The sequence below is a fragment of the Lotus japonicus genome, chromosome 1 (genome assembly GCF_012489685.1).
Source record: "Lotus japonicus ecotype B-129 chromosome 1, LjGifu_v1.2".
Classification (NCBI taxonomy): Eukaryota; Viridiplantae; Streptophyta; class Magnoliopsida; order Fabales; family Fabaceae; genus Lotus; species Lotus japonicus.
Genome location: NC_080041.1, coordinates 99000972 through 99013656, shown reverse-complemented (window position 1 = coordinate 99013656; position 12685 = coordinate 99000972). Strand labels below are relative to the sequence as shown.

The window sequence follows — 12685 nt, the reverse complement described above, 5'->3', positions numbered from 1 at the left end:
AAGAAAAATAGAGGACAGCAATGAAGTTTAAAAATATTTCAAGCATCACCTTATTCGATGAAACGTCAAACTTTAACATGCTAGCTCATAGATTTTGATTTATGGAGGAGGAAAGTTGAATTCTTTATCTAAAAGGGGACAACTAATTGGAATGAGTAGGAAAAGAAGCACCATGAATACTCAACAAGTGCCTCATGCACTGAAGCTACATTGCCGTCTAAGCAAGAAAGTTTTAGCCCCACACTCCAACACATCCTCCAAATAGGTAAATTTATCAAGTTGCCCAAAACGAAAACATTTATGACTGTCTTTGTGTTTGGATTGTTAGCTGGTTAATCATGAACTCAACATAATTTCACATGTTTTTTTTCTGACCACATGTGTAATTCTGTTCCCGGAGACGTTTAGATGATAGTGGGGCTAACTTCCACAGTGAAGTTTTTTTATTTATTTATACACAATACTCAATTGGTATATAAGAAAAATCAAATATATGTACCACTTAAATTAATAATTCATTGGTTACATGTTGGCGGTTTCCAGAGATATGTTGCAATTCTTATTGGAGATCGATTGATCGACCGACGAGTGAAGTTTCTCGAGGGAGGAGTAGCTTCTTGTGTAAGACTTAAGCCTTTTGGGTTAGAAAGTTTACCATTGATGGTTGAAGCTTGTAGGATGATCGTATGAGTTTGTGTTCTTTTGGGTTCAGAGGAAGAGTAGGTTTCGTTGTTTTGCTATTTTGTGGTCTACCTAGCGTGGAGATCACATGGAGCTTGTCCGGCATAAGAAGTCTTTTGATTATTCTTTTTTAAGACTATTTTGTACGTATATTTATAGAAATAGAGTTATCTATTATTGGGTAATTACTATGCATTTGCTAGGGCATGTGCTGAAAAAAAATATTCGCATTTTTTGGATTCCGAAAGTTTAGTCATCATATTTAATTTGTGTAAAGGTTACTAAAGTGACCCTAAAAAATCGGAGCGTTTCACTCTATGTACAGCGAGTTTATCTTTGTTCAATCACAGTGCACCGATACTATTCAGAGAGGGTGTTGAGTTTGTTTGGATTTATACAAAATTGTGTTTTAAAAAAATTATTCAACAATCAAGTTAGTAGAATTTAAAAATGGTGCTTGTTGTGGTACATTACGGCATATCAAGGTGTGGTACCCAAAATAATGTGTACCAATAAATATACATGCTTAGTTTGAGTCAGCATTCATATATTTGTATAAATATTTTTTTTAGAATTTTTAAATGTGAATATTATTATCATTATTTGCAAAGTAATCCTTCAAACTGTTCCCAACACTTCTTCTCATCTACATCACCAAAGTTTTGTTCCAAAACAGATGCGTTGGAATCTTTATTATCATTTTCATCATTTACCGACAACGATCTTCAGATGTTATGGTCTTTGTTGTTAATAAGCCTCCACAACCAAAATGATGTGTACTAGGGATGTTAATGGGTACGGGTGGGCATGGATAGTATACACCCACCACCCGCTCCACATGTAAAAATTTATACCTGTACGCGCTTCATACCCACATGGATATCCATTAAGTGAGTTTTAACTGAATTTTAAAATATCTGTGGATAACCATGGGCACCCGACACTCATGAACATATGAATTCACATGTATTTGTTCAAAAGAAAATTATATTAAAATTAAAATTTAAGATTAGACTATACAGTCAATCAATGTGTGAAGGAAAATACTTCCTTTCTACCCTTTTTTGGGTCTAAGGGCATTTTTTCACCATTACCATTGTATAAGTTTACTTAAAGGAGAACTATAACTCAAACACAAATTCACTAGATATTAGATTTAATATACATCTATGTATATATATAAAGATATTTTAGTATTTTACATATCGGGTGGGTATCCATGGGTATGGATACATCTATATCCGTACCCACCCCATTAGTTAATGGATAGTAGAAATATCCATTAAATAAATCCGTGGATACCCGTGGGCGCGGGTAATTTTACTCATAACGAGTTTTTATCCGCGGGTATCCACGGGTGTGGGTAATTTTGACATCCCTAATGTTACCAATAAATATACATGTTTAGATTAAGCCAGCATTCATATATTTATATAAATATTTTCTTTTAGAATTTTTAAATGTGAATATTATTATCATTATTTGCAAAGTAATATTTCAAACTTTTCTCAACACTTCTTCTCATCTACATCACCAAAGTTTTATTCCAAAACAGATGCGTTGGAACCTTTATTATCATTTTCATCATTTGCCGACAACGATCTCCTGATGTTATGGTCTTTGTTGTTAATAAGCCTCCACAGCCAAAACTATATCACACATGACAATAATTTACTGAACTACTTAATGCAGCTATCACACTCAACATAATTTTTGAATATCACATGATTCACTAATAATATATATATAAATAGAGCACACTTGAGTTTTAGCATTAAATACGTAAGCAAAACTCAAGTGCAAAACTCAAGTGTTGCATTGTATTAAAAGCATCCAAACAAAAAAATTGTAATAAATATATTAAACAATAATAAAATTAAAAAATTTATACTGTAAAAAACTATTCAAGTACTTACATTAAATAACAACATTCATAAACTTAAAATTTACTTGAGTTTTGTATTTCATGAATATTCAAAATTAAATTCAATAAGAAAATAATATTTATTAACAAATAAGTTAGATAAAATAACTTTAAAATTATAAAAAAAAATCTATTTAAAGGAGATTTGAGTATTACATTAAATATATTAAACCATTAAACTTTCATACCTTTGTATTAAAATATATTAAGAAATAATAAATTTACTTTGTAATAATATATTAAAAAAAATTAAAAACTGAAAAAAAATTGTATTGTCAAAAAGTATTCAACTACTAACATTAAATAACAACATTCATCAACTTAAAGTTGACATTTAAAAAAAACTGAAATTATCTTAAGTTTTGCATTTGACAAATATTAAAAATTAAAAATATTTAATAATAAATAATATGATAAATATTTTATGAATTGAAAAATGTCGCTATAAGGTATTTAACATTAACTATGACATATATGTGCATTATTTAAAAAATATATATATATTTTTTATCTATGATATATTAGTAAAGATTACTCGAGGAAGCATAATAGAGAAAAATAATAATGGCTAAATTTGAACAAATGTTTGTTGTGAGAGGGCTGACCTATCCACTTAGCGTGATCGTAGAGCCTCAAGGGATTAGTCTCATGACTATCGGCTGTGAGAAAACACTCGCAAATAAAATAAGTTGAAAAAAAATTAAATTCACAAGATAACAATTTAGGCTATTTGTTTTTGTCAAAAGACTATTTAAGTTATCACTTATTATAATTCAAAAGGTTAAAATTAATTTATTCTCCTTGGTCTTGACATGTCACAACAAATGACGTTCAAGGTAAAAAGTATAAAAAACGATATTAAAACTTATTTCATGACATTAAACAATTATTACTTAACATTTTTTTACGTAATTTAAATATTTCAAATTAACTTAATAATTTTTCATATTATTAAATACATAAATTTTTTAATTGTTAAAATTATTTCTATGCTAATAATTAAATATCAACAAATAAATATGAGTAATGTTAAATATTTACATAAAGATAACTCTAATTATATTTATTGAAATGTCTTAACACAATATTTTTATATTTATATTTTAAAACTATTTCGGTTTTTTATTTTATTTATTTAAACTATAATAATTTTTATATAATGTTTAAAAATATTGTAAGTAAACTCGTACCACGCACGAGTATAATACACTCTCCTATTGTATCTAGTCATAATTATGAATAGATACATTATTTATTGAATGAATCTAAAATGTTGTGCTTATAATAGTGACCGGAAGATGTATCTAAGGGTATTTTCAGAAAGAGAATGAATAGCATATTCTTAAAATCAATGCTCAGTTAGGTAATAAAATCCAAAATTAAATATTATAGCCTGACAATTGAGAATTTACTGCTGCGTGCATGATCATAATAAAGAATTAAAGATTATCATCATCATTTTATTTTTATTATCTCCATGTTCTGCTGATTGCTGTCTGAACCAAATTTACTTGCTTCAGCTACACAAGAGTCTCAAACTACAGTTTCTCTCTCTCTCTCTCTCTCTCTCTCTCTCTACCCACTTGCTTAAGGCTGAGGACCAGAAAAGCCAAAGATTAAGAAAAATTCTGCAGGAGAAAAATGTCTTCACCAAGCAAGCGGCGAGAGATGGACTTGATGAAACTGTTAATTCTCAATCTTTTTCTTTCTGGTTTTATTAAAGCTTCAATCTTTTTCTAATTGGGTCTGACAAAGCTTCTTTTGATTCCCACTTTTCTGTTTTTAATGTTGTTTTGTTAATTCTTTTTTTTAGGATGATGAGTGATTACAAGGTAGAGATGATTAATGATGGAATGCAAGAGTTTTATGTGCACTTCCATGGACCCAATGACAGTAAATTTCCTTTCCCTGTGTTTTTTTTGTTCTTCTGATGAAGTTTTAGCTCATGAAGATGCTTTGATTTTGTGGGTCATGGTCTGTTTTTGGAGTTTCTTTCTTGATATGTACCTATGTTCTCATCAATATTGCTGCATGTAGCTATTTGACCATATACAGAATACAGATGTTGAAGGATTTAGATTTGGTTAGAAACAAGATGATGCTTCTGTGTCCTGTATTTATTGCTCTCTGCATCCTGTGGATTCTGCAAATAAATTTGGCTACAAAAATACTGTTTTATTTTTCTTATTATTTATTCTTATTGATTTCCCTTTTGTCAGGTAAGGAATGGTATGGGCTAGATTTTTTTTTGCTGTTTAGCTGTAACAAATAGAGCATGATAACTGCTGATTTTACCTTTGCTTGTTGTTCTGTTCTTGTTAGATCTTTATCATCTTCTTGTATTAAGCACCTTCCTTTTCACTTTTCTTTTCATCCACATGGTGGTACTGGCAGGTCCTTATCATGGTGGGGTGTGGAAAGTTAGAGTTGAACTGCCAGATGCTTATCCTTATAAATCTCCTTCAATTGGATTTATCAATAAGATCTATCACCCTAATGTTGATGAGATGTAAGCATGTAGTAGTGATTCTCAGGCTTTTCGTATTGAGTAGTTTACCTTGGTATTAGTTACATGAATAATTTACTTTGGATGGCAATAATTTCAGGTCAGGATCAGTTTGTCTGGATGTTATCAATCAAACCTGGAGCCCCATGTTTGGTAATGAAATTCAGTGATGTTTCGGAGAAATTTTGTGGTTTTGTTCAAAGTTTCACATTTTGATATTTTTGGTTATTTTAATTTGTCAAAAATCCACTTTCTTCCAGATCTTGTTAATGTATTTGAAGTGTTTCTGCCACAACTTCTTCTGTATCCTAATCCATCAGACCCTTTGAATGGAGAAGCTGCAGCGTTAATGATGCGTGATAAGGGTAGTTATGATCAAAGGGTTAAAGGTATTGATACTTTCTGATTTTTCATTTTCTTAATATGCATTACTTGCATTAGTTTATGTCCACCCGTCCCCTGCTGCCTCAAGATTCGCTATGTTTTCCTTGCAGTTTTAAATCATGCTCTTCCTAATCTTAGCCTCCGTCAAACTCTAAACCAAGAAGGAAAATTGACAAACATTTTAGAACTAAGGGTAGTAGTTGTAGAGTGTAAACTACCATCTATATTTAGTGAATCAGAAATACAAAACTGTATCTGTGAATCAGAAATACAATTGTCTTAACATTTTAGCTCATGCACATGCACTTATGAACACACGTTATTGCTTCTCTGATTCTAATCTGCCAACATAACTCACTTCTTTAACATCTGTCACCAAGATCATGCTACTGCCTCGTATAATGCCAATAAATGCTACACATAAAACTGAAGCATAGAAACATGAAAAGATGGCGTAGGACAACCATTAATGGAACTTACTTTAGGGTAAAATAAGAACATTAGAAGCTTGTTTTAGTAACAATTGTGGTGGTAAGTGGTAACATAAAAAATGTTAAAGGCATGAAACTTTTATAGAGTGGTGGCAATTCTAGTCCTCTAAGGCAAAATGTTAGTTAAAGGGTTGCACTATGTTTCGTTTATGGCTTTCATATTTTCATTTGAAAATTGCAAACTAAACCAGGTTTTCATTGAGCTTGTTTCTCTAGATTTTTATACTTCATCATAATTTGGAAACTTTGGTTTTCCCGGTATATTGATGTTTATGAATCACATCGCTTCATAGGTAACATCATCCTTGAAATTCTTTACTGATGATATCATCTGGTAACTCTATGAAACTTAGTATGTGAAATACACTTTTGATCTTGTAGTATGTGAAAGTTATAATAATATAGTAAGTTGTAACTGCTTTTTTCGTTCAAACATTTTACTCCTCTCCCTTTGTTAATCTAACTTGTCTGACAGTATCACCTTTGATTTTTTATCATCTAGTTCTGCTGAGAACCAATTAAGTTCTTTTTATATAATCAAAACTTCCCTGATGTGTAATTGGCTTCGATGTCAGAGTACTGTGAGAAGTATGCTAAACCCGAAGACATAGGGGCGGCTACCGAAGAACAATCTAGCGATGAGGAGATGAGTGAAGCAGAAGAATATGATTCTAGTGATGAACAGGTGGCTGGTAAAGCGGATCCCTAGCTTTGAATCCGTGTCTTGTTCTTTGTAATCTACCTGTACATGATGTTGTAGTTCTGTTTATTCACCTTACTACATGTAATGAACTTGATTGTGGATAAGGGGGAAAATTCCTCTTCCTGTTAGTTTCCTATCACGGTAAATAAGGCACCACTGATTTCCTGATCCAATCTCATTTCTTGTTTAGCTCTGCCAAGTGCATGAGTTGTGATGTTTGGCCATATTAAAGTTTACTTTCAACAAAATAATTTGTTTAGGATTGAATAAAATATAAAGTTAAATTAATTTGAGTCTTTGTACTTTTCAAAAAAATAAAATAATTAAGCTCTTCTCCAAATACTTCTTCAGTTTGGTCCCTGTAAGAATCTGACAATATAGGAGGTTCAGAGACCTTATTGAAACGGATTATGAACTTAGAGATTCACTTTTAGAGTGCGTTGGGATAAATAACTTAATCAAGCACTTATAGCAATAACTTATCACATAAATGTGTATTCTTATGTTAATTTTGATAAACTTAATGAAATAAGCTCGAAATAGGTTATAGGTATGTATAAATTCTTATTCACAAACTACTATGTGCAACTAATGAAAATAAGCTCAAAACAGGTGATAGGTAGGTTAGAAGTTATTTACATAAGTTTTTTCAAATACTTATATAAGTGCTTATGTTATAAGGTAAACTTAAATAATTTCTTTTATTTTAGTTTTTAATTATGACGCATATTCAAGAACTCTAATAGCACAACTTGTAGGTTAAAATGAAAGAATGCATTAGAAAAGTAACATAAAAAAATGTATGCTAACATAATCAAGTGCATGCCATTGCTAAAACAGGGATGCAAGTGGGGAGGTTAATCCATTCTTGGAATATAATTGTAGTAACTCACGAATGTGTATAAATTGTTTTTTGGGGGTCAAAATGTATGATGTCCATGTACAACAAATTTAGCAAACTGACATGATCTTACAATTTGGTAAAACCATCTCAAAATGTAGTGGTAACGTGTACCTACTTTTATATATTCTTTCCGTGGCGTCTAAGATTAAGCACTGGATGGTGGTGGAACTGGATTCACTTTGTGTCTCAACTTGGTTCTCAATTTCTCATTCACTTTGCTATTTCGGGTCTAAGCCATTCTCTCTTCTATATTGCTTTGTGAGAGAAACTATTACCACCACCCCTTTATGCTTTGTTTGGTAGAGAAGAGAGAGATAAAGAAGAGAGAGTAGAGAAGAGAGAAGTTGAGTAGAGAGAAATATGTGAGAAATAGAGTAGATTTAGAGGTTGTTTGGTATGATAGAGATAAAGAAGAGAGAGATAAGAAATAATGAGGTGGAAGAGAGAGAAAAAAGTAACTTTTGATTAAAAAACATTATTTAAATGAAAAAGTAACTTTTTATGGTGTCATAAGCAAATAGTGGCGGTTTTAAACCGCCACTAACGGCAAAGAATAGGGAAAAAAAAAATAAAAAGCAAGCTTTCACTATCTCTTCGCAAAACGCAAAGACTTGAAAAAGTGGGGAAAATGCACCCTCAACCTCTCTCTTGTCTACAGTACTTTTGTACCAAACAAAGCTGGATGGTCAATCTCTCCCCTATCTCCCTCTCTTCCATCTCTCTCTCTTCTATCTCACCCCAAACAAACATAGTGTTAATGTCCTCACCATCGCCACTTTTTGACAAAAAGACAAAATTACCCCTTCACTTTTAAACTTTTCACCATCCCTTACATAAGTTACATTCCCTCTCTTCACCGTCTCATCTTTCCCTTCCTCTTCCTTCCTCTTCACCTCATCTTGCTTCTTCCTCTTCCTCCTCCCCTCATTTTGTACCAAGAAAAAGCTACATTGCATTTCAAGCCACAACTTGATGTGACCTCTCTTCCTTCTTCTTTTTTTCCCTTCATTTTTTCGCCAACAATGATTTCGAACTAAAGCACTCTCCATAACAAAGCTTCTTGTTACTTTATTTGATTTTCAGGTACTTAGTAGTTCCAAGTTGGCCCAAACAAAGGAGATGATTTAAAATTGGGGGATAAAACTCCACATTAAGCTAAAAAGCAAACCATAAGTGGACCAGACATCACTTCCCAGACATCACTTCTTTCACCCAAAACCTTAAGGCAATGGATGTGTGAGTCCTCACACTTATAAACCACTCAAACTCTTTCTTATCTTCCAATGTGGGACTTACTCACACTTGATACACAACATTCTCCCCCTCAAGTGTGAGTCCATCTCAAACGAAAGTTGGGCTTGTACTCATCCAGAACCTCAGAGGCCGTCATTCTGGGCTTGTGCTCCTGAGTCTCAAAGACTCAGGCCCATGGTCAAACAACCATGGACTTTGATACCACTGTTGGGACAAAAAAAGGGCCAAACAAAGGAGATTGTTTAAAATCGGGGGATAAAACTCCACATTGGACTAAAGAGCAAACCATAAGTGGACCAGACACCACATCTTTCACCCAAAATCTTAAGACAATGGATTTGCCCTGATGTGGGCAAACCGGCAGGAATTGGCTGCTCCACATGGAAAGCTGTCTATCATATTTCGTTATCACGTCAGTTGCATTTCAGGAAGACTTTCTGTTGGAATCGGAAGGGGGAGCTATTACCGTTGAAAAACATGCGCCAACTGATGTTACAGACATGGCTGCAACCTCTGATCAACGACTACAACTGGTTGCAGCATGGATGCCGGTCATTTGATTGGAAACTTGTGGAGGAAGGATTTGGAAGGACGATTCTCACCTTACCTTTGGAGGATCAACAAAGTATTTTGCTTTCTTGGGTTGGAAGTTTCTTGAAAAGTGGTGATGGTTGTCCCAATCTTCAAAGAGCTTTCGAGGTTAGGTGGCGGAGAACTTTCATTAAACCATATGTGGAAGGACAAGCCAAATAGTTAACTGAATGTTGTCAAAGCAGCATGTGGTATGTTCAATTGTTCATGGATATATCTTAAAATGGGTTTGAAATTTCTCTTATTAGTGGATTGAGGAAGTGCAATATATGATATGTTGATTTGGCTCCTGACTTGTACCAAGACCTGTATATATGACAATTGCTTGTTTTGATAGTGGATACTTAGTAAAAATGACATGATGTATACAAATGTATCATTTGAATTGTAACTTTCAGTAACTTTATTATACATAAGATCCTTTTCGATCGGATTCGGATCCAAAAAAATTCAATCCAATCTGAACCGATCATGCAATATAATGGCCCACCTCGACGGGATTTTGTTCGGTTTAGTCAGTTCACGGTAGGGGTTGAAATAAGATGAGCTTAGCTTAAATAGGCTTTGACTTGCTTAAAAGATTTAGGGTCTGAACCTAGCTTGTTATCTATCGCAAGTTTTTTTCAGGTCAGCCTGACCTTCTTCAAAAGTCTGGTATGACCTGTTAGCTTATTTAAATGTCTGTTTTATAATGGAAATATTAAGTATACGAACAAACCTAACCTATGTGTAAATATGCCAACAAGCCTATATGCTAATAGATTAAAGGACAAAACTTTAACCGGTGATAGTTAATTAAATATTTAATTTTTCTGAGTCGAAACGTGGTCGTTTGTTTGCAATTTGAAACAACTAAACCCTGAAAACGTATCATACATCTGAAACACATTCTCCTCTCTCGCCGCCTCCCCCATCGCTGTCATGGTTCGTCCTTCAACTTCACTTTCCACCGATTCTCAATTTCTTTGCGTTTGTTTTCTGACTACTGTGGTTGTTTATGTATGTAATTGCAGCCGCAAGGAGATTACATAGAACGTCATATAAGAGATTATGGCTACCGTCCTGATCACTTCGAGCGCAAGCGCAAGAAGGATGCTCGTGAAGTTCACAAGCGCTCCCAAATTGCCCAGAAGGCTATTGGTATTAAGGGCAAGATGATTGCCAAGAAAAATTATGCTGAAAAAGCTCAGATGAAAAGAACGTGAGTTTAGTTTAACTTCTATGTAATGTTCCGCGTATTGTCTATGTGTTTATGCCAAAATAATTTCTGCTTGATTTCTTACATATGGATTATTTTTCAATGGGATGTATATGTATATTATGGAGTTGTTATATGATGTTGAATACTTAGCATTGTTAGTTTTTCGTCGGGTTCGTAGGCTGTTTCGTGTATGAGAAAATGATTTAACTTTGGCGTTTCAACTTTCAACAGTATTGCCATGCATGAGGAATCAACGTCCAGGCGAAAGGCTGATGATAATGTTCAAGAGGGAGCTATTCCTGCATATCTTATGGATCGTGAGAACACCGCCAGGGCAAAGATTATTAGCAACACCATTAAGCAAAAGAGGAAGGAGAAGGCTGGGAGATGGGATGTTCCCCTACCTAAGGTCAGATTGCATTCTCTACTTTTCATTAGATAATAATGTTAAATGAATCATATCTCTTGAGTATTAGCGTCAACCGTCAATGTGTGATTTCTCATTTCTGCAGGTGCGTCCTGTGGCTGAAGATGAAATGTTCAAAGTCGTCCGCACTGGAAAAAGAAAGAGTAAGTTCTTACCTTTATTAAAGGGTATTAGAGAGAATGCATAATGATCATTTCAGCAGCATATCTGATAGAATTTGGCTCACCATTTTGCAGCCAAGCAATGGAAGAGAATGGTTACCAAAGCTACATTTGTTGGGCCTGGTTTTACTAGGAAACCTCCCAAGTATGAGCGGTTCATTCGTCCTACTGGACTGCGATTCACCAAAGCTCATGTCACTCATCCAGAACTTAAATGCACATTCAATCTAGAAATAATTGGAGTGAAGAAAAACCCTAATGGCCCTATGTACACCTCTCTTGGTGTCATGACCAAGGGGACTATAATTGAGGTGTTTATCTTTCCTGCTCTTTTAATTGAGGGTTATTTTCGTTGACACAATCTAAAGCATTTAAGTTGATCCTGACACTTCCTGTAATTTTAGGTGAATTGCAGTGAACTTGGTCTGGTCACTCCTGCAGGAAAAGTTGTGTGGGGTATGATTTTGTTACTTGTATTTGGCTTTGTCATGATTGATTGAATTTTTAATGGGAACTGATGCACTGGATTTAATTTGCCATGGATGCAGGTAAATATGCTCAGGTTACCAATAACCCAGAAAATGATGGTTGTATAAATGCTGTATTGCTTGTTTAAGGTCAGAGCAAGTATTGGAGTTCTAACATGACTTCAGAAAACAGTGGTTAAGTTCATCTCCCATGATTTTTGCAGTCTTGTAGGTATAAACTATACCCCCATCCCCAATGTTACGGAACACTATGCAGTATTTGCTGGTACTTGAGGCTTCATCTTGGAATTTAGTGAGGGATTTTTGTTATTGGATTGTGATATGTCATGTTCTGCTATTCCTTTTATTTCTGTTTTTCTTTTTATTTGGATAGTCAATGCAATGATCAAATCTAGCACTTTATCATTTAGAGTTAACTATATTGCCAAATTTTAATGAAGTTTAACTATCATTTAGTGCATATAATAACGGATGTGCTGAGGTAGAATTAAACATTTTTTTACAAGCAATTTGGACATTGCTTGAGTTAGTTTTCTAGTCCTAACAAACTTTGGGACTCTAACTAAATGTGTTTTTGTCATTTGATGTTTTAAAATTCACAACCAGGGCACGGTTCCAGTTGGTAAATTTGCTTGGCGGAGATAATGGTGTGGCTATATTTTTAGAATATGCTGTTTTTTGGTTTTGATAACGTTCAAAAGGTTGTCGCAAGTGGAGCATAACTAACTATTTACCAGTTATTATTGTGACTAATGGTTGTGAAAATATATATAGTTCAAGTCCGGAAGCCCCTGCAGTATCTTCTAATGATGGGGGCAGAGTGAGATGACTAGGCTCTCTATAAGGTTTGCTGTATAATGAAATTACTGCAATCTTGAATGGGAGAAGAGAATGCGGGATGGAAGGGATGAGAATATTTTGATGTGGGGTGGGGGGGAATTTAGTTTTACCCCTAAGATTATGTTCTTTA

General features: G+C 33.8%; 2 protein-coding genes across 2 annotated transcripts; both read left to right on the top strand.

Annotated features, from left to right (window-relative positions):
- Positions 1-4084: 4084 nt before the first annotated feature.
- Positions 4085-6862, top strand: LOC130728276 (ubiquitin-conjugating enzyme E2-23 kDa-like). Its single transcript, XM_057579693.1, has 6 exons — positions 4085-4290; positions 4419-4498; positions 5000-5114; positions 5212-5264; positions 5372-5500; positions 6562-6862. Exons 1-6 carry the CDS (start codon positions 4247-4249, stop codon positions 6693-6695), a joined length of 555 nt encoding a protein of 184 aa, XP_057435676.1. The 5' UTR covers positions 4085-4246; the 3' UTR covers positions 6696-6862.
- A 3365-nt stretch (positions 6863-10227) lies between these two features.
- LOC130728274 (uncharacterized) lies at positions 10228-12131 on the top strand. The gene is made up of 7 exons (XM_057579692.1): positions 10228-10362; positions 10452-10639; positions 10871-11048; positions 11152-11209; positions 11303-11538; positions 11632-11683; positions 11776-12131. The coding sequence occupies exons 1-7, from the start codon at positions 10360-10362 to the stop codon at positions 11841-11843; spliced, it is 783 nt and encodes a 260-aa protein (XP_057435675.1). The 5' UTR covers positions 10228-10359; the 3' UTR covers positions 11844-12131.
- The last annotated feature ends 554 nt before the right edge of the window (positions 12132-12685 follow it).